This window comes from Drosophila montana, unplaced genomic scaffold, assembly GCF_035044405.1.
Source record: "Drosophila montana isolate Dmon_TW-CO22-7 unplaced genomic scaffold, ASM3504440v1 contig_3218_1, whole genome shotgun sequence".
Lineage (NCBI taxonomy): Eukaryota > Metazoa > Arthropoda > Insecta > Diptera > Drosophilidae > Drosophila > Drosophila montana.
In genome coordinates, this window is record NW_026998098.1 from 840,057 (window position 1) to 865,723 (window position 25,667).

Here is a 25,667-nt window from a genome sequence, read left to right on the forward strand (position 1 = left end):
TCGAATTTATACGAACATTTAAATACTTATTGGAATTATGAAATTCCAATCAGAGGATAGATAATTTTAAATCAGCCGAACATCCCATTGTATGCAAAGAGAGTTCAAATTAGACATACATATGTTTAACATATGCCACACCCAACATCAATATGGCAACACTGCGACTCTTTCAATTAGTTTGTAGTGTTGCAAAATCCATAAGAAAACTGTTATACCTAGCGTTAGAGCACGAAACCGACCAATACTACGGTCTAGACAAACAATGGAAGCACTTTTTCTTTATATACCAAGTTGAACGATTTTTATTAAAGGCTATCAGTCATTGAACACACACGTTGTTAATCCTTGCTGAGCTTTGGCTCTTACCACAATGCGGGAGCTGCGGCATAGCTCAACGGAGCTGGTCCATAAGCCAACGGGGAAGAGTACTTAGCAAAGACTGGTGTCGCATAGGGATGGGCAAAGGCAGCCGCATAGGGATGGGCAATGGGTGCAGCAGCCAATGGAGCTGCGACTGGTCCAACAGCTTTAATGAAGGGTGCAGCGAAGGGAGTGGCCAAAGGTGCCGCAACGGGTGCCACATGTCTGAAAACTGGAGCAGCCAGAGGAGCAGCAACTGGTGCCACAGCCCTGATAACTGGTGCTGGAACGGGTGCGACTGGAACTGGAGCAATCACGGGCGCAGTTGCGATGCCATTGAATGTTCTGGCCACAACCTGGCTACTGGCAGCAGTCACCACCGGAGCGGGTGCAGCAAAGATGGCAGCTGGAGCAGCCAGCGGTGCGTGCAGAAATCCCGGCTTGCCGGCAACGCAGGCAATCAAAGCGCAAATGACAACGGCCTGTGAAAGTTTGGACAAGGATTAGTTAGTCCCCATTGATACACCAATTACCAAAGGCTACTAACGTATTTGAACATCTTGATTTTTGATTTTTTTTGTTTTATGACTTGCTGCTGGTAGCTGCTTGAAAGCGAATTGCTAACTGATGTCAAACTGAGGCCATGCAGCGCATATTTATACCCAAGAAGCCGACGCCTCGCTGGAGCTACTTAAAATGCGCCCTGCGTAGAACACGTTGGCCATTATAAGCGGCGGCTTTATAATTGGTAGTTGAGTTGCTTTTGGTTCCAGCAATGTCTTTGAGGGTCTCCGGAGCTGCCCACAAAACCCGAAGGGCAGCCAATTTCGATTGCCGCAGCTCATTATACAAAATTTGTATGAAAATCAAAGTGCACGAAATGTGAAATTTCAATAGACAAACACATACAATGTATATAAATATGTATCTGGAAATTATTGAATGTACCTATAATTGACTTTTACGGATCATAGTCAATGTTCAGTTTTCAGATATTCCACAGTCCAATAGGAAATATAAGAATATAACATTTAAAGAAGATAGCAACAACATTATATGTATATTGTAGCCAAATGTATGCCTGTATCGAGACGAACAAACAAAAAAAAAGAATCATTCAAATCGATCGAGCCCTTCTGGAGTTTTAAATAAGTACAAATATTCACTAACGAAGAATGAAATGACGTCACAATCTACGTGGCTCACGAGCCGATTAACAGTCTTGTGTGTAATCTTTTTATTTTAATACCATGAAATACCATCTGCACAGAAATAACATCAATGCCAAAACGCATTGTTGTTGTTTTTTTTAGCACTGCAACCGACGGCCAACCGACAAAAGAGAACGCGAAATAAAACAGTTCGAATTTTTGTCACATTTTTTTTTTCATATCATTTCCTATGAAACGACGTTCTAAGCTAAGCATCGCCAGACGATCAAAAAGAAGACGAAAACAAAACCGTTTACTAAACGCACCGTTGCTTTGCAGTGTTTTGTTCTTGCATTCTGTGGTAAATGGAAAATGACAAGTGTGGGTGTTTCACATGCACAAAGCGAGCTTACGTATTAAATGCAAAGAATTAAAAGGGAGAATACTTCTCTACTCTTTTGCAGGTCATATTATATTCTACATACAAACATACACACATACATATGTTACCATGACTACGTATGAAATAAAATGCGAATATTAATTAATGTTATGCATGATATATGTATAAACTTACCGCCTTTAAACCATTCTGTATTCCTGATTATATCCATGAACAAATTTCTGGCTTTAACCTTTGCATGCGAAATTCTCGAATTCCACGCGTAATTTGCAATCTATGTAGCAGGTAGTGAAAGCAATATTTCAACTACATATACAATTTCACACAAACACAATTCCTTGCGCTCCAGGCAGTGAATCGACCTGGTAGGGCTCCGATCAGTTCAGAGAAATAGACGAATAAAACATTTTTAGCACGTACGACGGCCGAAAAATTATTTTTCACACACGGGTCAGCCAACACACGCACATACACACACACACGCGCGAATGGACAATCGAGCGCCCACACAATGGACACTTTTGCTTATTGGCACAAATAGTATTTCATTCGTATTTTATACATTTAATTCAGGTCAAGGCTGCTGCAACACGAGTTTTACTTTAAGCTTTAGCGAACTTCTGTTAAAACGCAATAAATAATTTAATTACACGCACTGAACATCACGCGACATTGCATTTTCAACGAATGAGGGAGGAAGAGGAAAAGAAAGAGCCAAATATTAGCGATGGTAGTGGGGTAGGTCTTATTGCTTTAAAACTATTTTAAGTAAAAATTAATTTCATATGGCAACCTGAGCTCATGAAGATGAGAAAGTAGGGCAAAAGTAGGTAAATGCAAAGGTAATAAGGTAAAAAGATTAAAGCCTAGCAATATATGAATTGTAAAGCTTTCTCCTGCAAGGCTTCTGGTTCTATCGATCGCTCTATCGATACTATCTATTCGATAGATACTGAGACACTTTTTCTTAAGATGTGCAAGGGCTGGCAACCTTTAACCCAGATTGTGTTTGCACCCTGTTGAGCTTTAAATTAAAAAAACAAGTAATATTAATCAACGCACTTACTACAGATACAGTTAGGCCAACGGTAGCTGCTTTGGTTTACTTTGACTGCGCGCCCTGCATGCTAATTTGGACTTTTTTTTTATTTTCTTATATTGTCGTTTGTCTATTGCGCGTCCGTCACGTGCGTTTTGATTTGCTATAAAAATAAATCGAAAACGAAGACATGTCATCAAACACAGTTTCGCTCTTCAAGTGGCAACTCCAAAAAGCAATCAGAAATCCCTCAACATGTTCAAATACGTAAGTTGTCGCCTTTTTATTGCACCCTACCGCTTGCTCCTGGTACTCACATCTTCTTTTCTGTTCAGACCGTTGTCCTCTGCGCCCTGGTCGCCTGCGCCGCCGCTAAGCCAGGACTACTGCACACACCGCTGGGTGCTCCAGCTGCCATCATTGCTGCACCCGCTCCTGTGGTAACAGCCACCAGCAGCCAAGTGGTAGCCAGGAACTTTAATGGCATCGCTACTGCGCCCGTGATTGCAGCTGCTCCAGTTGCCGCTCCAATCGTCAGAGCTGTGACACCATTTGCTGCTCCTCTGGCGGCACCGACTTTTGCTCATCCCCTGGCTGCGCCGCTCATTGCCAAGTACGCGGCTGCTCCTCTGGCGGCACCGACTTTTGCTCATCCCCTGGCTGCGCCGCTTATTGCCAAGTACGCGGCTGCTCCTTTAGCAGCGCCAATTGCTGCTCCTCTGGCTTCCCCAGCCTTCGCCAGGTACGCAGCTCCGTTTGCCTACAACGCACCGCTGAGCTACGCTGCGGCTCCTGCACCACTTTTCATTTAAATAAGAAGACACTGTGATCCTATGAATAAATTTAAAAAGTACTTGACTAAATTTAAAAAAAAAAAGCACATGTTTTAAAGAAACTAGAAATCTGTATAACTTTAAGGCCCGATTGGCTAGAAGGATTAGCTACTCTCAATCACTAGAAAGCACAATTTTCCAAATATTGTTAGGCATATCTGAATGATAGATTATTTCAAATTTATACACTTATAGATTCTAATTAGAATGGTGTATCGTTAGATTTACCTAATAGAAAGGTAATCTTAATTATATATTTCATCATTCTATTTAATTTTAGATACCTCGCATGGCAACTAAAAACCATCCAAATAATATAACTGCAAAGGTGTTTAACCCTTGGTACCTCAGTTATGTTATCGTATACCTCTTGTTAAATTATATATTAAGTGCCTCACCGTTTTTAGCTGTGCATTTCCCTATGACCTTGACATAAATACCAGTTTTTTCCAAAACAAACTCAAAGCTGGCTTTGGACACTTTAATGTCACGCGTCGTGCAACAAAAACAACATTAGCTGCCGGCGATTGACAATAATTTTAACGCGACCTACGTGACTTGCACAGCAATTGGGCCCCGGTCGTTGCCGTTGCCGAGCTTTTGTTTATATCCGAACCTTAAGTCCAATTAGCTCAACCAGAGGGCACCCAGAGATAAGTAAGGCCTAAGTTCCTTTAATGATTTTCATATTTATATTATTTTTTCTCCATATTCCAAAACCAGAACTGAATCCCAGGAGCAGCAGCAACCACTGGTTCAGGAGCGATGACATTATAGTCACAAGCAAACAGCTGGCTACCGGTTGCAGTCGCACATGGGGCAGGAGTTACGACAGCTGCATCCGGAGTAGCAGCCACAGTTGGAGCAGTATAAGTTAACTGCCCCTCAAAAAGACCAGTCCCAGCTGCAGCACAGACGAAGATGGCAAAGATGACAACGGTCTGTGGATAAATATTAATTAGTATACGATTATCAGAGCATTGAAAGAACTAATCAAAATACGCATTTTAACACTCTTATTAAGATTGAGTTCTGCAAATTGTACATGCTCGAAAGGCTGCAAGGCGGTTCAAACCCGGAACTGCACCATGAACCGAATCTTAAATCGGATTTGTTTTTAATTTTTTTACACTAGCACCATATTTGAGCTTTGACAAAACTATAAAAATTAACTAATTTCAATAAAACAAAATTTTAAAAATTAATGAAAATAAGTAAATATTACAAACTAGATGTTATCTCAAAAGTTGTTTAAATTCTAGAGACTTGGGTTTGTGGATGTGGAAATCAAGCTTCGTGAACCGAACCTTGAAAAGAATGGTTCGTGAATCAAACCATGAAAACTGATACTGTTTGGAAGGCTGTGAGTGAGTTCAAACCCGGAAATGCAATTGTTAAACTATGGAGTTTGTGAATATGGAAAGCAAGGTTCGTTAAACGATCAACCACAATATCTTATTGAGTTTGCAGCCATGCAAATATGTCTACAGCCTGAATATCCAATCTAGAGTGTGCCATTAAATAATTTTTGCTGTGCGATTCCTACTCAAAGAGGACTACGAAATTGACCTTATGCACTTTTAAAATTTGTGGGCCCCACGACACGTTATACATTAAACAACGGGAAACAACAAAATGTTAACTGTCTTCACAAACTGACTTCGCATTTCAATGAACCACATGACTCACAACTGGATGAAGACTATTTTGGGTTATAAATACGGACTGCCCATTTAGGTTGGACATCACACAGTTTGCAGCTTACCCAACGAGCAAAACAGTCCACAAATCTTCAACATGTTCAAATACGTAAGTTTCCGAAGGAAGTTCCCTGCGAAACTCCAGCTCTGATTCAACTGAATTTATTTACAGACCATTGTTATCCTCGCAATCATCGCCTGTGCTTCTGCCAAGCCGGGTTTTCTCCTGGGCGAGCAGTTGGCTTATAGCGCTCCAATTGTAGCTGCTGCTCCTGCTGCAGTGGTTGCAGCTCCAGCTCCTTATGTGACTGCTACCAGCAGCCAGGTGTTTGCCCGCAACTACAATGGCATCGCCACTGCACCAGTGATTGCTGCTGCTCCAGTCTTCGCCAAGTATGCCGCCGCTCCGCTCGCAGCTCCTTTCGCCTACAGCTCGCCGCTGACTTACGCAGCCGCTGCTTCGCCTGTGCTGTTGTAAGAATATCGCGTTTGAATTAAAAATATAAAATAAAAATTTAAATAATTAAATAAATTACTGTTTTATGTGGGAATCGGTAGCTATGCAGGGCATCTCAAATCAATTTATAGCCACAAAGCAAAATCAAAGGCCGCGAACAAACTTCAATTGGGTATTTGAATGGAGCTCACGTAGGCAGCGTAAAATTATTGTCAACAGCGGTAAACGGTAAATGGAGCTAAATAGTTTGTTTTAAGTTTTTATTTTTTGTTGCTTAAAATATGTAACTATGCAACTGTGTCAAGGTTGCGGCGGCCATCTTACCAAGGTTTTGCAGTTGAATGAACTTTGAAACTAAGTCTAGATCGTAAAACCACGTGAAGCTAAAGCAATGTGCACAGCAAGGCCAAAGAAATTTGTAAATTATATTTATAGTTTTAGATCGTTTTTTTTTCTCTATAAGACTTGTACAAGACAGTTGCAAACAACGGTTAGCTACGATGATTTAATCGAAGAAACTTCTCTGTAGAAATCGAAACAAAGTTGTATTTCGATATGAGAACTGAAATTGAAAATGTGGCCAATAACAATGCATTTTCTCAATTGTGAAAGTACTGCCAATTTCTTAATTTATTTGGATTTTTCTAGCACTTCGTAAAAAGCGTTGCCAGATGTGAAAATTATATTCAACAGAGCTGCCCCTTTCTACTAAACAGAGATTGTTAAATATTCTACTTAATAACTTTAATTATGTTACTATGATTAGATTTTAATAATTATTTTTTGACACACTTTAAGAAAAAGAAAGACAAGATGACCATGCTAATTTTAGCATGCATTTACTTGTTTGTAGAAAAAAATAACAAAAGATAGTCAAGTCAAGGCTGCAAATCCTAATTGAACTGAAAACACATTCAGCCGGAATTTCTACCTTTGGATTAGCACTTAACCAAATTCATTGCCCATTATAATAGCCAACCAATTTACTTACTTCGATTTGTGACAAACTGAAAAGCTCCATTGAAGATTCAAGGAAGTTTGGCACGCCAGGAGTCGAAGTCGATCTAGGCAAACTTTGAAGCGGCGTAATCCAAATAGTTTATGATACAAATTTATAGCTGGTTCGTTTAGTTAAAGTTTTTAATGATCACAGTTGCTTGGATTAAAACAATAGAGGTGCTGGCGCAGCAGCATAGTTCAGTGGAGCGCTATACGCGAGAGGAGCGGCAAAGGGAGCAGCCGCGTATCTGGCGATGAATGGAGCAGCAACTGGTGCAGCCAAAGGCGCACTGACATACTTGGCCACCACTGGAGCAGCGACGGGAGCAGCAGCAACCAATGGAGCAGTGGCGATCCCATTATAGTTACGAGCAAACACCTGACTGCTGGTAGCAGTCACATATGGGGCAGGAGCTGCGACAACTGCACCTGGAGCAGCAGCCACAATTGGAGCAGTATAAGCGAACTGCTCGCCAAGAAGTCCAGGCTTGGCTGCGGCGCAGGCGATGATGGCAAAGATGACAACGGTCTGTGGACATGAGTTAATTAGGATAAGGGCAAGGCAAAAATAAATAAAAGAACTATTTAACTTACGAATTTGAACATGTTGCTAAGTTTTAGTTTAGTTCTTAGGGTTAATATTTGCAGCTTGAAAGCTTAAACTCTTTTGATGCCATTTCATTGTTTTGGCTGTGGTATTTATACCAAAAGAGGACTGAGAAATTGAACTCGCTTTTCAAATTTGTGGACCCCACGACGCGTTATACATTAAACAGCGGGAAACATAACAAAACGAGCCATGCGCAGTGATTATAGCTACAAAATGTTAACTGTGTTCAGAAACTGACTTCGCATTTCAATGAACCACATGACTCACAACTGGATGAAGACTATTTTGGGGTATAAATACGGACTGCCCATTTAGGTTGGACATCAGACAGTTTGCAGCCCACAAATCTTCAACATGTTCAAATACGTAAGTTTCAGAGGAAAAGTTCCCTGAGAAAAGAAGTGCATGTCTGACGGCATTTATTTACAGACCATTGTTATCCTCGCAATCATCGCCTGTGCTTCTGCCAAGCCTGGTCTTCTCCTGGGCGAGCAGTTGGCTTATAGTGCGCCAGTTGTGGCTGCTGCTCCAACTGCAGTAGTTGCAGCAGCAGCTCCTTACGTGACTGCCAGCAGTAGCCAGGTGTTTGCCCGCAACTACAATGGCATTGCCGCTGCTCCAGTGCTTGCGGCTGCACCAATCGCTGCTCCAGTCGTCGCCAGGTATGCAGCTACTCCCTTGGCTGCGCCTCTGGCCTACAGCACTCCCTTTGCCTACAGCTCACCTCGATTCGCTCCAGTTCTTTTCTAATAAAATCTTAGCCGCTTAATAAGTATTTGTTTTTATTGATTGAATTGTAAGCCTAGCTTACGCACCTTTAATTAATTTGGGATTGAAATCACGTACGCAGGCGAAAATAACTGTCCACAACGTAGACTAAATGGTTTGTGTCCAATTTTTTTTCATTGTAATTTTTATGTGTGCCAATGTCTTGAGGGCTGGTTCAGCAGGGTCGACGCAGTTTACTGAACTTTCAAGCGTGGTAATTGTGATTCACAGTAAAGTACTATATTAAATATTCAAGCAACTTATATACATATATATAATTAAAAAAAATTTAATTTTGTTATGAGCTGGAGAAAGTTGTTCAGCTAACTGAAACAAATAAATTGAGAGAATAAACTTAAACTCAATAAGAGTTACCATTGGGCTGAAAAAGTGTCAACCCTGGCGCTGTCAAAGTAACATTTTTATATCTGGCAATGCTCTGGAAGTGCGAAAAGTTTTCATTATAACAGCAGGAAATGGACCGAAACTCGTTCATTTTTCTGTTGGCTCTGGCCAACTTAAGACCTTTTCAGCAGATCTTCATGTTTCATAATTTTTTTTGCGCGAACTTAAAGATAACAAATAAATTAAAAGGCCTTAATCTGTGTGATATAATTGATTATTGTGATCAAAGAGCCAAATATTAAGAGCAAGGCAAACCCCAAATCTCGTCTGACCACGTTTAAAGGTTATTTCAACTACGGAACAAAGGTAAGTTGGCCGACAGTTACATAATTTGACAGCTGAATATTTTCAAAAATAACCTATGTATGTATTTAGGATTTTGATTACACCCAATGGCGATTTGAACTTTACTTTCATTATTTTAAATTGAGATAACCCCAATTTATTTGCATTTAGCAAATTAGTAAGAATTGTTATTAAAATACAAATGCGAAATTTATAGAACAGAACTAAGCCAGGCGCATATCGATGGCGTGCAGTAGGCCAAGGAAGACCTGTAAGCCAGGGGAGCAGCCAGGGGAGCAGCCAATGGAGCAGCAGCATACTTGGCGATGGCTGGAGCAGCAACTGGAGCAGCTGCTATCACTGGAGCAGCGGCGATGCTATTGAGATTATGGGAAAACACCTGGCTGCTGGTAGCAGTCACGTAAGGAGCTGGAGCTGCAACTACTGCAGTTGGAGCAGCAGCCACAACTGGCGCACTATAAGCCACCTGCCCGCTCAGAAGGAGACCCAGCTTGGCAGAAGCACAGGCGATAATTGCGAGGATAACAATGGTCTGTAAATGAATGTACTTGAATCAGAGGAACTTCCTTTCCGAAACGTATTTGAATATCCGTAATTATGTCCCATCATCCAGCTGTGATTCAAGGCATAATTACCTTTATTTAAATTTGTATGAATTTAATTTCCATTATTTTTATTCATAGACCGTTGTCATCTTTGGCATCGTCGCCTGTGCTGCTGCCCGGCTCTGCGTGTTCTTGGCGAGCAGCTTACTTATACTGCTCCAATTGTGACTGCTCCTCTAGCTGCAGTAGTTGCCGCTCTAGCACCCTATGTGACTGCAGCGAGCAGTCAAGTGCTTTCCCATAACGTCAATGGCATTGCTACTGCTCCAGTGATCGCTGCTGCTCCAGTCGCCGCTCATGCTGTTGCCAAGTATGCTGCAGATCCCTTGCCTGCTTCACTTCCCTATGGAGCTGCACCACGCTAGCTACTGCTGTTGCTGCCACATGATGGGTCTTATCCTCAAGTTGGGCTCGATTTTAGGCTAAATAAAAACCGATTATCCCTTAAACTGCCTAAATGCTTAAAAAGAGTTTACTTAGCGTAGCACACTCACACACACACACAGACACAGACACATACGCTGACTTGGGGTTTCTTATCCTTTCGTCTGGCTTTTCCACATGGCTATTTGTTAGTTTCCGCGTATTTATCTGAAATGCTTTCATGGCGCATTTCATGCACAGATGCACAATTTGAAAAGCCGTTTTTGGGCTCACGCTTGCCGATAAACGATAAAATTCTTTGCAGGCGTGTGCCTGCAAAAGGAAAAGCGGCAAAATCCTTGCCATATGTGGCAATATTTTTCGGCACTGAATTTATTTAGGCTCTTGGCAACAGGATTTGCTTGCCAGGCGCCTGCTAATTTGATTAGTTGCAAAGTTGTTTGTAATTACAAAAACCGAACAACAATGACAGCAACAGCGTAATTGAATTTACCTTTTCGGTTAAGACCCGCACGGACCCCTTCATCCAGGCAAACGGGCAACTGCAACCGGAATTGTGTGAAAACCTGTGCGACTTTCGCGTTCTCCTCTAAATAATTAAAAGTTTGCCCTTGCCCAGGCAACGCGCTGGCCGCCCATTTTGCGTTTTTGTTTGCCATTTGTAATTGCTGTTAATGGCAAAAACAAGCAACGGTACATGGCCTTTGTTAACCGGCAAAAACAGAGCTACGACCCAGTGCTAACCTCGACACCCCCTAACCCCTTCCCCACGTCATAGCTCGCAACACTACACGAATTTTGCATTAAAAAATCTCGCACCCGACTCTGTGAAACTCCGAATAGCGACTGCAGAAAAGGACTGCAATTGCAGGCTCAGGACATGGCCTAGTCAAAAAGTAGAAGTACGTACATGTATTTATATGAGTTTTTCTTTTCATTACACGTTTATATTTTAAAAAAATTGTTAAATCTGAACATTTGTTCTAATTTTGTGTCTTTTTCTCGTGCGAAAAGTTGAAAAAAGAGGTGTAAGCGGATAATTTGGAATATGAATATATATATCTTTATCAATAGAACGCTGAGAGCTGTGAACTGAAAACTGAAAACTAGCTTAGTAAGTAAAGTAATTTCTATTTATATAAGCTTTAATTGAGTTTGCTGCAGACTTGTTCACAACCTGGCCTATAAAGGAATATGATGTTTTCCTTATTTGATTTGATAATTCAATTAGGGGCATAGAAATATCTCTGAAAAATCTTATGGAATAGACTTTGATAGACGCTCCGCAATTCTAATTGTGAACGAGCTCTATTATGCGAGTATACTATATTCTTATTCTTAGTGCTATCGTTGCTTATCGATAAGAATCGTTTTTACCGTTCAAAATGCCCCGGAAATAACAAAATTAGTAGTGTTGGAAATCACGTAACATAATCTTTGCCTTTACTTTACTTAGCTTTGCAGGCAACTGTACTTACGCACACTTTTTCTTAATGCTGCTTTTGTTATATTTGTGTGTTTGTATTTATTTGTTTACTATCAGCTTCTAGATAGTTTTGAAAAGTATTCTTAGTCGGACCACACTTTCGCCAAGAAAATAAAAAAAGTAGTTTGAATTTACTTTTCCCCTTACGTTTTCTTCTGATATTTCTGTCCTTTTATAATAGTTCTGTTCTGACCTGTGTTCTATATGCTAGACTAAAGACTAATTAAAATATTCATAAAATAAAGGGAGGTATTAAACAGATTGCAAAAAATGAGAGTGTTCATTCATAGGGACAAAATATATATTTAATTTGAATGACCTACTTGCGAATTTGTTGTGCTTTGAGCCGTTGCTAATGACCCAGTCGCACTGTGCGCACTCTGACCTTTGCCCAGCTTATCGTCCTTGTTAAGGAGTCGTCTGTTTGTCTGCCGGTCGCTAATTAGGCTAAACAAATTATGGAATATGATTAATAGAGAGCACGGGAAAGCAATTAACTTTTTGCGATAAGCAGCTGGACGAAGAATTAATGTGCTCTTCAATTGCAAGCAGATTTATTGCTAGTCCTGGTCAGCCCAGGCAAAGGCCTCTCCAAAAAAAACAAACCGCAGATATTTTACAATTCACGTAGTGACATTTGCATTTTTGATTACTTCAATATTTGCTGCATTGCTTTTTGTTTATCGGTAGGTGTTGGGAATTTCATTTTTGGGTGGATCGTTCGATGGTTGAAACGTGTCATGCAAATAAAAAAGGTTGAGGGGGTGTGTGTGGGCGAGGGGCGAGGCATGCGTCTATTTGAATTGGCATACAAAAGGTCAGCAAGGCCCTAAAAATTTACCCAGCCGCATTTTGGGTTATTTCTTTATGCAAATCATGGTGGGCGGGGGCGGCATTTGTTGTGGGCGTGACAAGCTCTGATTATGTGATTGTTGTTGTCGTTGTTGGTTGGGTTGGGCTGGGGCTTTGGTTGTGATTTATTTTGTCCATGGTGTCATTTGCTTAATTTGTTTGTCGCGCTTACACACTGCAAAGATTCAATCAAAAACCGTTTTTTTTTCTTTTTTTTTAAGTACAAAGACAATGGCCAAAAAAGCAAAGTTCAGGCCAAGCCAGACAATGGGTCGATGTATTATATTACCAGGCAATTGCTGAGATGAAGGGCCTGTGCTTTCGGGGGATGCGGCTTCGTGCTCAAGCAGCAAAACCTTAACTGGGAATATGGCAGTAATAGAAACACCCACACGCTTAAGCAGAAGCGGGTGGGCGACTGGATTCGGATTCGGGAGACAGGACTCGGCGCTGACGTGTTACTGCTACTGCAGCCACACTTAACCTTGGCTGTATACGGCCGAGGACACGCCACTTAACTTATGAATTAAATTCCTGCGCTCCGCAAATCCCGAAGTCAGAGTCAGAGTACGGCATATTTTATGGCCAGCACACACAAGTTTAGCCCAAAAAGCGCTGCGGGCTGCCTTTTAGCTGCCAAAAGCTTGCGCTCTCGCAAAGAGAGCGAATTTAAAGCTTTCTGCGAGACTTTCCAGTCAGCGCCATCTCTCTGCAGGCAAAGTTTGCTCTTTGGTCTACGTTCAAAGAGAACCGTGGGTAATATTTTCTCAAAGGATTTGTTTATTGGGTAGTCTACGTATAATAAACTGCAGTTGTAGACATGACAGCAAGCTAAATAAAAAATGTAAATATATATATATACACATTTTTTTGTGGCTACTCAAGTGGGAAACAATGGTATAAAAGTGCCATTGCATTCAGACTTTTGTTTGGGCGGAATTATTGTCTTTGACTTGCGATGATTGGCCGTGAGCAGAAATAGCTTTTCGAGCATATTGTCAGCCTGGACAGCGGTCATTGCGAACACATGGATCGCACCGGACTCATAGACCTTGGCCGCGACACTGGGTATATTTTTGTTCACATAGTAGGCATACCGCAGGCTATCCTGAACTGTATCGCAGCTCAGGGAATACGTTTGGCTGAACTCCTCAATGCAAATGTGCCATGGAAATTGGGCGATATGTATCATTTGGGAGTGCAATGCATTATGCTGTGCCATGTTAACGGTCGCGGCATCGCCCAGAATTTTGGCCAATATACACTTTTGGGTATCGACGAGTAGGGCCTTGCTGCGCGCATTACTGATCAGTATGCTGCCATTATCCCAAATCCAAGCCATTTGGGCGAAATCGTAACTCATTTGCAGCACCTGTATATCGCTATTGTATACCGCATTGTCCAGCTCCAGGGCCAGCTGATTCATGTCCAAGTTGCAGTTCATTTCCAGCGTGCTATACGCTCGCACCAGCTTCATTTCCACTGGCATTTTGGTGCGTTCGATTTTGCGTTTGGTCGGTGGCCGCAATATGCGCAACTGCTGCAATCCCTGATCCAGATGCGTTGGCAGCGCTGGCATTTCCAGGACACGCTTCAAACTATCCAAGTTCCTTTTGCCCGCATCATTTAGCCATCGGCTACCGCGCAGGCGTTTACCCTGCGGATCCCGAAACTCGGTCATGTTCTGATCAATGATGTCATCAAAGTCATCCAATCGTCGTTTGTAGCTATTCTCCCATTGCCCCGGGCTCTGCGGTATGCCAGCTGTGATTTTTAGCTCCGACTCGAGACGTAGCCCCTCACCAGTTGCCGTTTTAGTTTTGGGCGGCATTTGCGCACTTTCACTGATCTGTGCTTCAAAATCGACTGGCTCTATGTGTGCCGCATTCGGCAGTCGTTCTGGCACTCTGATGGGCAGCGAGTCGAGTCGGCTTTGTACCACGCGGGACAGATCTTGGCCCAGTTGCTGCAGCCACTGTTGCACGGCGTCCTCTTGCGGCTTTGGCGTCGCAACAAGCTGCGGCAGTTTTTCCACATTCACTATTAATGGCTGATCAGCCCTTTGGGTCAAGGGCTGCTTCTCGTTCTCAGACTGCTCATCCATGTTGATTTCAAGTTTTGGCTTTTGCTGTTGCTGTTGCTGTTGCTCTTGCGGCTGATCTATGACAATGATTGAGTCTATAGCCTTCTGCATGTCCTCATTTTTGATGACAAGTGGTGTCATATTTGAGAGCTCCACCCTTTCAGCTGCTCGCTGCTGCGTCGTTTCTATCACAGTTCTTTCCTTAACTAACTCCAGCTCCATGGATGTATCCTGCCCTTCCCTTGAAGGCGCCGTAGGCATGCCCTTACCTGGTCTTATCTGCACTAACATTTTGGGCCGCAGCAAATCTTGCAGCGCTTTTCTATTTTCCTCACTTCTGGCCATGTTCAGCAACATTTCAAAGGCTTTGATATCACTTAGCGGCGTATGAAGTCGTTTTGACTTTAGAAAGTCCACCAGGCCGCGCTCCTCGTCCAGGCTCAGATCTAAGCTATCCAATTCCACATAGGACACGCTCGCTGCGTCTTGTTGCGTTTGTTGGTCAAACTCCTCTCCCTGCTCGCAGCTAGTTTGCCAGTCCGCGAGACTAGCGATCATCTGATCCAGGTCATTGACCTGGCTTGGCGGTGTGCTTTCGACCGTCGTTGACTTAACTGGCACTTCTTTGGGCACCAGAATGGGACTTAATGCATTTTGGGTGCAGCAAATGGGCCATTCAGGCTCTGCGCCCTGTTTGGATGCCTCGTAGCTAAGCCAAATATCCTCCGATGTCGGCAAATGGTCTATATCACTTTTCTTGATGGGCGATATGGGCCTAAAGTTCTGATCGTGCAACCAATCCAAATCTCTAGCCGGCGAATGTTGGGTTGTAAAAACTTCTGAGGTGGTATTTAAATTGTTGCATTGCTGTTGCTTGTTCCTCAACTTTGGTATTATAAATGTGGAAAATTGCCTAATTGGCTGGTCAATGCGCATCGGCCCACAACCACCCAGATTAAAATTGAGATCTGCATTGCCAAAGCTATAGCCAGAGAGCAGCGTTTGGTCATAGTTCCACCACATTGAGCTCCTATCAATACAAACAAATTTTAAGTTAAATGCTTTTCTGTGTGGAATGATTTGATGATTCAACTCGTGAGCTTACTGTACTGTGGGCTCGCATGGTGTCTCCTCGATTTGAACTGGCGCCTGCTCTGGCGCTGGTTCTACGTCTGGCACTATCTCTGCTACAGGCACTGGCTCTGGCAATGACTCTGGCACTGGCACTAGCTCGGCCACTGGCACTGGCACTGGTGGATTTTCCTTTTTGGAGTGCTTATGCTTGTGCTTTTTTTTGTGCTTCTTGCCGTGCTTCTTATGGTGCTCCTTGTGCTTTGATTTTTTATGTTTCTTGACATTTTCGTCATTCGGCAAATAGTGTTGGACATCATTGTTTTTCAGATTAATATAGATGGGGGCGAGTTCTTTGGACTCATGTTTTTTTTTCGATTTGCCAAACATGACGTTTCCGTCTAATGTTAATGGAAATTAACGAATTTGCACGATTCTCAAATGATTTGACATTTGTGAGTGTTGAAAACGGTTGCAAAGCAGCCCAATGCATAATAAACTACAGTGTTGGGTAACAAACTCGCAAGAATATTATCAATTACGTTATTATATTGTCCCATCTTCAGTTTCTAACCGACTGTATTCTTATATTTAAATGTTCAACGCCCATAATGCACGTGAATGTGAACAGAAAATTACTTAACATATTTAAATGCTCGGCAATCTTAATGAATTCAATGGATTTTCCAACAGATTTTCTCACTGATATCGGTAGAGTGTTGTTTATGACTGGCAAATTTATTTTGATTTACCGTAGAGATCAAATTAACTTTTCAAAAAAAAAGCAAGGCATCCTATTTGAGAACAGACCGACTTGGATTTGGGGCATGGGGAGAGTGTCTCTATTAGTCGCCTCGTACGACAAGCGGTGACATGCTGTGGAGGTATTCTAGTGCCCGCCAACCACACGGGTATTTACATTTTCACAAGTCTGAAAATTGTATTCGTTATACCAAAAAAAGATAAATGAACTAAATGTAGATTTGTATACTGTATTCCATAGTTGAGCATTTCGAATACTTAACTTAGTTAATTTTGATGCTTTTAATATATCTTAAAATTTAATTTGAATAAATTACTTTTAACACCTTTAAGTACGACAACATGTTTTTAATGTTGTAATAAAAACAGGTTAGCATTAAAAGCTGCCCGAAGTCAGACAGAAATTAGAAAGTTTTTTGCCCCGCCCCCCACTTAAGGCATTTAAAAGTTTAAAGGGCTTTTGATTGGGACACTATTTCTTAGTGTCTGCCTCGTAGGTGCACACATACGACTAGTCAGGTAGTTAAAACTTTTAAATTGAGCCTGAGCGGCCAGGAATCATTTGTGATTTTTTTTTGTTTGTTTGGGACTCTGCAGAGAATATCTGTCTGGCAAAAGTTACAGCTACTGCAAAAGTGCTCTGTCACTGCTCATTTGTTGCTAATAATTATAAAAGTTTACACACTTCCCCAAGTGACATGCACACATGTACACACATTATGCATGTACATGCGAGTATGCACCAAAAGAATAGTTGCAGACAGTCTGTCTCCTTTCTTTAGAGGAGGCAGGCCCTGGATCAGTGCAAGGGGGGAGGGGCGGGGCTGCACTGGCAAAAGTTTAGCGCCGCTCGCAATTGTTTAGTTTAGCTACATTTGCTGTTGATCAAAATGTTTGTAAAGTTTTTAGTGTGGGTCTAACAATAACTGCTGCCTCCGATTACACATAGCTGGCAACTGGCAACTGAAAACTGGGCAACTCAAATAGTTTTCGGCAGCAGCCTAAAAGCATGAGGTATTAAATTTTTATTTGCTAACCTATAACAATTGTGAGAGCTGAATGCTCTTTCAAGTATGTCCGAAATGCTTCGTTACTTATAAGTCATTTCGTTTTGGCCCACAGCCAGGCTCAGGTTCCGTTCAAGTTTTTGCAAACAAGTCCAACAAAGCCATCTCCAAATTGCCCTAAAAGCCTTTTCAAGTCAAAGTTTTCTCTGTTTGCGCATAATTATTTATTTGTGTGAATGCAAAAAAAATAAGATAAAAATAAAGAAAAGAAATTAAATTTAATGGAAAACGAAAAATATTAAAAGAAAAATAAAAACAGCTAAAATAAAATAGTTTTTATTCGTTGCATCCTATTAATTTAAATCTTGTGTTTATGAATTATTATTATTTTTAATTTTTTTTTTAAATCCCAAAAAGAAAAATAGAACATGTCTTCGGCACGCCAAAGATTTAATACCCTTGTAGACATTTCCCTTTTGCAGATACATATGTAAGAATAATGCAGTTCCTAAATGCTAAGAGTGCTGAAATATCTATGAAAACAGGATACTTTTCCCTATAAGATCCTACTACTTCACCGATCTTTGCTATGGCAGCTAAACAAACAAGTTTTTCTTACCAGTGCTCCGACCCGATTCCTTTTCCGACATATGTACTGCCTGCAACAGAATGACGGACCTATGCAAAGTTTCAAGACGATAGCTTTAAGCATGAGAGACTAGTTCGCATAAAAACAGACGTACGGACATGGCTATATCATTTATATTTACTTTATGGGGTCGGAGACGAACGAAACAAATAAAATAAAATTCAAGATACTTGATCTGTACTAGATCGACTCGGCTATTGATGCTGATCAAGAATATATACACTTTATTGGGTCGAAGATACTTCCTGCCCGTTACATACATCTACACACATCTTTGCACAAAAATAATATACCTTTTTACCCATTTCCAATGGGTTCAGGGTATAAAGCAATTCGAAACTGTATTTGTATTTACACACAAATGGGAAACGAATAATAAAATACATAATTATTTGTGCTCACAAAGCGATCGAGTGATTATACGAAGCTATCATATTTATTGGAAGGTTTGTCGTCCTGGGGGCCTGGAGGTTGATCGTTTTCTTGGGGTCTTTGAGAACGCCTCCTTTGCTTGCTCTTCTTATCATCCGTAACTTCATCGAATATAACACGCTCTAAAATTTCGATTTGGATGGTTAGAATTTTTGAGATAGCGCATATATGCTCAATACGTTCGCGATACTCAGCCTGCAGAGTGTCTTCGTCCTTTTCAACTTCGACAGTTTTTACGCTACTGAATATGGACCTAGTCGATCGTTGCTTAAGGATATGTTGCCTATCGCGCTCGGCCAAAATACGTTGAATATTCTCAGCCACTGTGCGATTATTGCGTTTGTACTTCTTTTTAATAAATGGCAGGTTATGAAAGAACCGGTGGACACTATAGAACTCCACACGTAGAAATTCCAAAAATGTAATTTGTCGCCGGAATTTTGCATCACCAATGGACTTGGCGGCGGTAAAATAATCATGAATTAATGTTACAAACACGTTGATCAGCAGCACAGAAATCACAAATCCCAAAGCAGCATACATAGCAATGCCCAGATATTTACCACCATGAAAGAGATCGTTTGGCTTGATCTCGCTCATAAAGCCGAACGAGAAGCATATGGACGTGACGACACTTGTGACTGGGCGAATAAAGTGGGAACTGTTGTTGCCATTGATAGTGACAAACGCAATGCCAAATGCCATCAGAATGATGGTAATGGCCAGGGCGGTGATGGCCAATGCCTTCCAGGCCAGATACAGAGTTTTGGTGAATATCTGAAATACCTTGGCGAACTGCATCACCTTCCACAAACGCAGCGTGGTTGCGCAGATTAGAAAGCCGGTTAATATATTGGCCAGGGCAAGCAGACGACCCGGTTTCCGAAAGTCTAGAAAATCTAGCTTATTGGTACCCTCCAATCTCTTTAGCATCGCGGCTACGATTGTTGTACGCGTAACGACGACACCAATCATCGCGACATTAAGAACAATTATAATCAAATCCAATTTGTTCCACATGCTGCGCAACCTGCCTGGCTGATACCATAATTGCACCAGGAATGCGTGCATGAACTGCAGAAGGACTATCACATAGATGAGCAGCACGAACAATGTCACATAGCCTGTCTGTAGGACATCATCGACCAGCTCAATGCTGTCACAGTAAACATCCGGTATGATGCCACCAAAGGGCGTTTGCTCTACGCGCAATGTGCATACGCTGAACATATCTGAATCGACATTATATAGCGTAAAGTCAAGGAATACCGCCGATGTGTTGTACGTTAGCCAATGGGTTTCGGTTAGAAATTCAAGTATCTTCATGCTATTCGCCTTCTGGCGTGCCAGCAGCGCGACGTAACCTTTTAACTCTGGATAGTTCTGGAATTTACCTACATGATTAAAATTAAGCAGAACCCGAGAAGCAAAGTTTTTTTCGACTAGGGGTATCCAGGGCTCATAGATGCGCCAATATTTCTGGGCATAGAGCATGTGATAGTATGGCAATTGCCAATCGGGCATATATGGTTGATCTGTAAATTCGGGATCATTCCAGCCCATATGTTCCTCGGCCAGGCGCAGTTGACGTAGTCGCACCACGCTCACCATTTTAGTTTGGGTGCTGTGCACCCAGGAGTTAACTCCCGTATCGTTGGCATCGTAGCTGAAAGCATCGATTAGCGATGACTGCACAAAATCGAACAGCTGATTCAGATGATAAACCTCTTTAAGTCCAATATAACTCGAATGATTGTACATCAACAGCTTTTCCAATCGGTGGGTATTGTAGTACATCAGATCGTCCCGCGAAACCAGCACCAAGCCAATCAGTATTAAAAAGTATTTGCCATAAAGAAATAAATCTTGTGCAATAATCCTGTACTCCTGGGTCAGAGTCTCATTGCGATAACGCTCGGTGATCAGGGTCTGAACTCTCATTGCCCTCAAGCGTCGCTTAAGGAAATTCAATCGATTGTATTCCTCAACGTTGTTGTCCTCCTCATCCTGATATTTGCGATACTTGGGCATGCTGCGCGGCCAAATGGACATATCAAGTGCGATTAGCATAAGTTTTATTGGCTCAGCAATTAGGAGCTGAAAAAATAGTACTATCACGATTGCTATGAAAATGTTTTTGGCGTTGCGCGCCTCGTGCTCAAAGCCCGAAAAATAAATCATTAGACCCATGCATGTCGAGATAATTGCTGCCGTGAACATAAAAAATGCACAATTGATGGATCTTTGATTCATTATTTAAGCTTTATCGATGCCTCTCTATGCGCGTTTTTTTTTGTTTTTTACTTGCAAATGGATTTTAGAAGTTTTCAAAAATTGATTATATTTTATGAACTTAATGTTGCTCGAACAGAAAGTATTTTGAAATGATTTTGAAAACACACTTTTGGGTAAGTTTGAGTTTTCGAGTCGAAAATGTTCTTAAACTAGGCCATCTGTGTTCCGTTTTGTAAAATTGAGAATGAAATATAGCTTAAACTCGATTAAACGAAACGGGAACATCTGTGAAACAAGATGCTAATCGGTTGATTTAATGACTACAACAAGTCAAGTTAACCACAGAAAATATTAAAGCGAATTTTTGAAATAAATGGATTACAATAATATATCATATATATAAGCATATGTATGTTTAAAGATGCAGATTCACATGTTAATATTTTGAGAACATTCCCAACGCACATCACCGATGATGTAGTACTTGTATCTATTTGTTACCCTACCCACAATTAATAATATTAATCTTATTTAAACGTATTCAGTATGAAAAGGTCACTTCATCTGAATTGTGTAAACAAATTGACACTATAGAGATTGGTCTCTGCTAATTAATACTTTACCATATTTTTTATTAATTTTTTATTTGTCAAATTATAAACTTCAGATTGTAATTAATTTGTCTCATCTGAATTGTGTAAATAAATTGATTAAATTAATATTCTCTTTAGAGGTTGGTATCGGTGTTACTTTTTTATTTGTCAAATTATAAACGTAATTATAAATGTAATTAAATTTTGTTTAGTAACAGAATCGAGTTCTTCAGCTTCATCTGGCAACTGTCATGCTGTTCTCTTCGTAATTTAAAACTTTTTTCCGATTTTTACCTAACCGGTAACCAAATGAAAAATACCATTAATATTTTTTAAACATTTTCAGTTTCAGAATCGCTTTCATTATCTGATTCATCTAAATTGACTGTTTCCTCCCTAAAGAGCAAGTGGTCAAGTAATGATATTTGGGTTTGCATGAGAGCTGCAACCGTATAAAGACGTTCAATACGCCCTATATATTCTTGTTGCTTCGTTTTTTCATCGCCTTTTATGGTTTCTGTTTTTGAATTATCTTTAAGAGAAAAAGCTTGGTATCTTTTCTTTTCGTTCCACCGTTTGCTTTTTTCCATATCGAAATTTATGTTTTCGGTAACCGTGCGATTACGACGCTTGTAGCCTCGTTTGCAGAAAGGCAGTTTCTGGAAGAATCGAACGATTGGGGCGTATTCCACACGTAGGAACTGCAGAAAGTTGATGTAGTTCAACCCTTTGGCATCTCGCTGGTGCTTGGCATGCACGAAATAATCATTGACTGTCGAAACAAAAAGGTTCATCAATAGCTGAGCAACCACAAAGGCCAAAATTAAATATAGAAATAAGCCCAGAAGACTGCCGCCATGAAAGAGATCTTTGTGATTGAACTGCGAGGTAAAGCCAAAGGAAAAGCACAAAGACGAGACGACGCTCTTAATCAGTTTCTCAAAAGTAACCGTATTGTTGCCATTTATAATGACAACAGCCATTCCGTATCCGACCAAAAATATAAGTATTAATACGGCTGTACTAGCCAACGCCTGCCATGCCGAGTACAACGTAGTGGAAAATAACTGAAAAACGCTGGCGAACAGAAGAACCCGCCACAATCGCAACGTGGCCAAGCAGACAAGAAATCCCAACATTATGGTAGACGCCAAATGCAAGCGTGACGGCAGCCTGAAGTCAAGGAACTCAAGCTTACTTGAACTCTCCACCTTCGCGAGCAGACTCGATACAATTATTTCCCGTATGATAACCATAACGATCACAATTAAATTTAGCACTAGGATAATCAAATCCAGCTTGCTCCACATGCTGCGCAGCTTGGACGGCTCATACCAGAGCGTTACGACCACCGATTTACCGAACTGTATGAGTACAATTAAATAGAGGGTCACCACGATTATGCCCAGTATCCCCAGCTGATCGAGGAATTGCAATTTGACACTGAATATGTTCAGTGAGGAAATAATATCGCCAAAGGGCGTCTGTTCGATCAGCACAGTGCATATGGTAAAGATGTTGGCATCCACATTGTAGAGCGTAAAGTCAATGAACACCGCCGATGTGTTCCATGTCAGCCAGTTCATATTTTTAATATAATCAATAACCTTCATGCTATTGTTATAGCTGCGCGCGAGCATTGTTACGTAGCCATGCAGCTCTGGGAAACTCTGGGTATAGCCATAATGATCAAAGCCGAATAACATCTTGGTCGTTGTACTATGAGTGGGATATATGGGCAGCCATGGCTCATAGATTTTCCAATACTTGTCTGTGTACAGCATCCGTTGATAAGGCAATTCCCAGCTGGGCATAAAGTCTAAATCTGAGAACTTGACTTCACCCCAGCCAATGTGATAGTTCTCTTTTCTGCGCAGCTGACGCAAACGTATAACACCCAACTTGGTGGTGTGATCGCCATACAACCATTTCCTTTGTCCAGTCTTCGCCAAATCTGGCTCAAAGGGCGCCACAAGTGCAGACTCAAGAAACGCGAATAGCCCGTGCAGGTGACGAACGCTGACTACTCCCAAGCTGCGAGTCTGATTGTTCATGTAAAGCTTGTACATCTGCTTGGTATTGTAGTAGAGCAATTCATCCCACGAGACTAGCACCAGGCACATAAGTAACAGGAAATACTTGCCATACAGCCACAAGTCCCTGGCATTAATCTGATACATAAGGTTCAGGGGCTCGTTGCAATGCTTCTCGGTGGCCACCAGCTGTGAGCGCAGCGTATTTATCCGCATTTTCAGATAATGGGTGCGCGTATGAATGGTCGCATTCTTATCTATATTGTACGAGGCTTGTGTGCGCGGCCACCAGGCTGCGTCCATTGACAATACCAGGAACTTGATTGTATCACTCACTAGGAACAATAGCACAGTCACCACAAACACATTCACCAAAATTGATTTGACCTTTCCGCCCTCGTGAAGAAAGCCCGAGAATACTGCTATACAAAACGCGCAAATAACCATAATTACAGCGGTAGCTGCAATAAGTGAGTTCTTCAATATAAAGTTCTTAAATTTACTCATATTTAATGAAGAATAATCTCAAATTTTTTCGAAATTATAAATATTTTTGTACACAATATTTTGAAGCGTCAAGCTATAAGATTTTACTGTTTTCTGACTACATAAGTATTATGTCCGACTTTATGGAATGCTTGATGTTATTCCACCTGTTTATGAACATCCCAAGGATCTTAGGCAAAATACATAAACACATCGAAAAACATCAATATTGCAAAAAGGGTATTACACTCATGGAATATTCCTTTTGATAGTTGGAAGTCTAAGTAATGCGCACTCATTTGCATTTTCTAATGCTATTTTCTGTTTCTTTTCAACTCTAAATTTTCTTGTTCATGATATCCTTGTCATATGATATTCCTGTGCTATTTCTGAGACTTGGATTTTACATATTTATAAGCATTGTTATTTCGCCTATTATGCAGCTACTCTATGGGGGGCGGGGGTGGGCAGGGCTTTTCCTTTTGCTCACAAGACACTCGTTTTTTAGCTCCATATGGCCAGGGCAACAAATCTACTTAGAGAACCGAGACAAGCTCAGTCACAAAACTTTGTGCGAAGTAAACTTTTGAGGCTAAGTGCAAGTCTTTGGAAAAACTTTAATTTTCATTTTTTTTTTATTTTGCAAGCGTCAAGACGACTGCGACTAAGACATAAAACCTTTGCCGGCCAACTTGCTCTGTCCACATCTCTCTCTCTCTTTTTGCGGTCGGTCAGCTTACTAACGACTTTTCGATACGAAGCGGAAAACTTTGCGCTTGGCCTAGTAGATAAAATTGTCGATAGCTGGCCAAGCTCAACCTTGCACCGTCTGCCACACCTGCTCTGGACTAATCTCCGTGAGCTGGTGCGACTGAGATGGGATGCATATTAATAAGCTGCGCAAATGTTTGCCGGCTGCCAGAACCTGGTGCAGTTGCAGTCTATTAAGGGGCACAATAGACTTACACTGTGCCGCCCCTCGCCTCCTGTCAGCCGACTGCTGACTACGAGGCACATGCAAAACATGTTTGCCCATCCAGAAACAGTCGCTGCCCTGCTCGGCTTCGGTTAGCCAAGCCAAAACGCAACCAGTGCCTTGCCCTTCTTCACTCAAACTGTTTGCCGTTTAGTTTCGCATAAAGCGTACACACTGTAAAATGCATAAATCTTTGTTGGCACTGGCTCAGGCTCAGGCTCAGACCTGGGCTCTGCTCCATGCAGCTGCTTTGGCGTCCTGTTTGTTGCACGTTTCATTTGTCAAAAAAGGTTTTTCGGAATTTTATTGCCAGCACTCAGTGTTGTGGTACAAGCCAGTCAAAACCGGAGCGTCTCTGGTTAAATTCAAGTGCAGAAGATTTCCGCAGCATTTGAATTGTAAACGCCATTACCATAGGCGTACCGTAAAAGATTTTAAATACAATCGAAATCTTGTTAAGAAATAAGTTCGAAGGATTTAAGAAAATCTGTTCAGTTAAATAGTAAATTTTGGCAAATAGTCAGAGGATTATAGCGCCTTTCTTTCCGATTTTCAATAAATCAAACAATGTTTAAAGAGAGAGAGAGAGATAGATATTATCTGTGTGAGAGTACATGTTGGCATGTTGGCTTTAAAGTCTGTAAGTTAGTCGTTCGTTTTTAGATTTCAGCAACAGCTTGCTCGAAGCGTACTAAATCGGCCTTTTTTTAGACTAAGCAACATTTTAACACATTCAATAACACTTTTAGCAAAGTTCAGAAATATAAAAGCCATTTAATTAGCTCTGCTTTAACGTATCGAATTTTAAAATCGGTAGAGATTTGCAAAGGTTAGGACATAAAAATCTTTTGAAAAAGTGCATCACAGAAAAGTAAAATTAATATAGACTTAATGTATATAGATGCATAAAGATGTATAAAGGTCGATCGTTTCTATGGCTGATTATTTGTTTCAATAAAATTTTACGACAAACTTAAAT

The 25,667-nt window shown here is 41.2% G+C and overlaps 10 protein-coding genes across 16 annotated transcripts in view; 3 read left to right on the top strand and 7 right to left on the bottom strand.

Annotated features, from left to right (window-relative positions):
- Positions 1-2,602, bottom strand: part of LOC135433727 (uncharacterized) — a 127,710-nt gene extending 125,108 nt beyond the window's left edge. For 2 of the 3 annotated variants that reach the window (XM_064689938.1, XM_064689940.1), the window contains exon 1: positions 2,092-2,602. The gene's annotated coding sequence lies outside the window, so the exon portion shown is untranslated. The remainder of the gene's footprint in view (positions 1-2,091) is intronic. The other variant, XM_064689939.1, reaches the window with a different exon arrangement.
- LOC135433729 (cyclin-dependent kinase inhibitor 1C-like) lies at positions 297-1,340 on the bottom strand. The gene is made up of 2 exons (XM_064689954.1): positions 911-1,340; positions 297-845 (listed from the first exon to the last, which is right to left on the bottom strand). Exons 1-2 carry the CDS (start codon positions 920-922, stop codon positions 366-368), a joined length of 492 nt encoding a protein of 163 aa, XP_064546024.1. The 5' UTR covers positions 923-1,340; the 3' UTR covers positions 297-365.
- A 291-nt stretch (positions 2,603-2,893) lies between the features above and the next one.
- Positions 2,894-3,809, top strand: LOC135433730 (calphotin-like). Of its 2 annotated transcripts, XM_064689958.1 has the most exons (3): positions 2,894-3,005; positions 3,145-3,223; positions 3,292-3,809. In XM_064689958.1, the coding sequence occupies exons 2-3, from the start codon at positions 3,212-3,214 to the stop codon at positions 3,766-3,768; spliced, it is 489 nt and encodes a 162-aa protein (XP_064546028.1). In that variant the 5' UTR covers positions 2,894-3,005; positions 3,145-3,211; the 3' UTR covers positions 3,769-3,809. The 2 variants fall into 2 exon arrangements, with proteins under 2 accessions (XP_064546028.1, XP_064546027.1); XM_064689957.1 differs by lacking the exon at positions 2,894-3,005 and having other exon boundaries at positions 3,022-3,223.
- A 653-nt stretch (positions 3,810-4,462) lies between these two features.
- On the bottom strand, positions 4,463-7,074 carry LOC135433732 (uncharacterized). 3 transcript variants are annotated; one of them, XM_064689961.1, is made up of 3 exons: positions 6,938-7,074; positions 5,662-5,958; positions 4,463-4,728 (listed from the first exon to the last, which is right to left on the bottom strand). In XM_064689961.1, exons 1-3 carry the CDS (start codon positions 6,965-6,967, stop codon positions 4,675-4,677), a joined length of 381 nt encoding a protein of 126 aa, XP_064546031.1. In that variant the 5' UTR covers positions 6,968-7,074; the 3' UTR covers positions 4,463-4,674. The 3 variants fall into 3 exon arrangements, 1 of the variants encoding a protein (XP_064546031.1); XR_010437132.1 differs by lacking the exons at positions 4,463-4,728; positions 6,938-7,074 and adding exons at positions 6,026-6,108; positions 6,271-6,428 and having other exon boundaries at positions 5,667-5,958; XR_010437131.1 differs by lacking the exons at positions 4,463-4,728; positions 6,938-7,074 and adding exons at positions 6,026-6,184; positions 6,271-6,428 and having other exon boundaries at positions 5,667-5,958.
- On the bottom strand, positions 7,073-7,922 carry LOC135433733 (cyclin-dependent kinase inhibitor 1C-like). The gene is made up of 3 exons (XM_064689962.1): positions 7,823-7,922; positions 7,540-7,761; positions 7,073-7,474 (listed from the first exon to the last, which is right to left on the bottom strand). The coding sequence occupies exons 2-3, from the start codon at positions 7,549-7,551 to the stop codon at positions 7,109-7,111; spliced, it is 378 nt and encodes a 125-aa protein (XP_064546032.1). The 5' UTR covers positions 7,552-7,761; positions 7,823-7,922; the 3' UTR covers positions 7,073-7,108.
- On the top strand, positions 7,910-8,305 carry LOC135433607 (cuticle protein 16.5-like). Its single transcript, XM_064689759.1, has 2 exons — positions 7,910-7,921; positions 7,985-8,305. The coding sequence occupies exons 1-2, from the start codon at positions 7,910-7,912 to the stop codon at positions 8,303-8,305; spliced, it is 333 nt and encodes a 110-aa protein (XP_064545829.1).
- Positions 8,306-8,778: 473 nt separating this feature from the next.
- On the top strand, positions 8,779-10,087 carry LOC135433731 (uncharacterized). Of its 2 annotated transcripts, XM_064689960.1 has the most exons (3): positions 8,779-9,034; positions 9,231-9,564; positions 9,718-10,087. In XM_064689960.1, exons 2-3 carry the CDS (start codon positions 9,402-9,404, stop codon positions 10,002-10,004), a joined length of 450 nt encoding a protein of 149 aa, XP_064546030.1. In that variant the 5' UTR covers positions 8,779-9,034; positions 9,231-9,401; the 3' UTR covers positions 10,005-10,087. The 2 variants fall into 2 exon arrangements, with proteins under 2 accessions (XP_064546030.1, XP_064546029.1); XM_064689959.1 differs by lacking the exon at positions 8,779-9,034 and having other exon boundaries at positions 9,130-9,564.
- A 2,998-nt stretch (positions 10,088-13,085) lies between these two features.
- Positions 13,086-16,435, bottom strand: ms(3)76Ba (male sterile (3) 76Ba). The gene is made up of 2 exons (XM_064689975.1): positions 15,550-16,435; positions 13,086-15,474 (listed from the first exon to the last, which is right to left on the bottom strand). The coding sequence occupies exons 1-2, from the start codon at positions 15,903-15,905 to the stop codon at positions 13,242-13,244; spliced, it is 2,589 nt and encodes an 862-aa protein (XP_064546045.1). The 5' UTR covers positions 15,906-16,435; the 3' UTR covers positions 13,086-13,241.
- A 1,813-nt stretch (positions 16,436-18,248) lies between these two features.
- On the bottom strand, positions 18,249-20,800 carry LOC135433743 (polycystin-2-like protein 1). The gene has a single exon (XM_064689976.1). It carries the CDS (start codon positions 20,616-20,618, stop codon positions 18,351-18,353), a length of 2,268 nt encoding a protein of 755 aa, XP_064546046.1. The 5' UTR covers positions 20,619-20,800; the 3' UTR covers positions 18,249-18,350.
- Positions 20,801-21,321: 521 nt separating this feature from the next.
- On the bottom strand, positions 21,322-23,810 carry LOC135433744 (polycystin-2-like). Its single transcript, XM_064689977.1, has 2 exons — positions 22,392-23,810; positions 21,322-21,965 (listed from the first exon to the last, which is right to left on the bottom strand). Exons 1-2 carry the CDS (start codon positions 23,731-23,733, stop codon positions 21,526-21,528), a joined length of 1,782 nt encoding a protein of 593 aa, XP_064546047.1. The 5' UTR covers positions 23,734-23,810; the 3' UTR covers positions 21,322-21,525.
- Between the last annotated feature and the right edge of the window lie 1,857 nt (positions 23,811-25,667).

Bases quoted from the DNA above. Each gene is read 5' to 3' on its own strand.
- LOC135433732 (XM_064689961.1), bottom strand. From the start codon at position 6,967: ATGGAGCTTTTCAGTTTGTCACAAATCGAA. The intron at 5,959-6,937 runs GTAAGTAAATTG...TTCTTACAACAG, and splicing joins TCAGTTTGTCACAAATCGAA to CACAGGCGAAGCAGCGGCTG. The intron at 4,729-5,661 runs CTGTAAATAAAT...TTATCCACAGAC, and splicing joins ATTGCGAGGATAACAATGGT to CGTTGTCATCTTTGCCATCT.
- LOC135433744 (XM_064689977.1), bottom strand. From the start codon at position 23,733: ATGAGTAAATTTAAGAACTTTATATTGAAGAACTCACTTATTGCAGCT. The intron at 21,966-22,391 runs GTAAGCTTGAGT...TTGTTTCGACAG, and splicing joins CGCGAAGGTGGAGAGTTCAA to TCAATGATTATTTCGTGCAT.
- LOC135433743 (XM_064689976.1), bottom strand. From the start codon at position 20,618: ATGAATCAAAGATCCATCAATTGTGCATTTTTTATGTTCACGGCAGCA.
- LOC135433731 (XM_064689960.1), top strand. From the start codon at position 9,402: ATGGGAAAACACCTGGCTGCTGGTAGCAGTCACGTAAGGAGCTGGAGC. The intron at 9,565-9,717 runs GTCTGTAAATGA...TTTTATTCATAG, and splicing joins TAATTGCGAGGATAACAATG to ACCGTTGTCATCTTTGGCAT.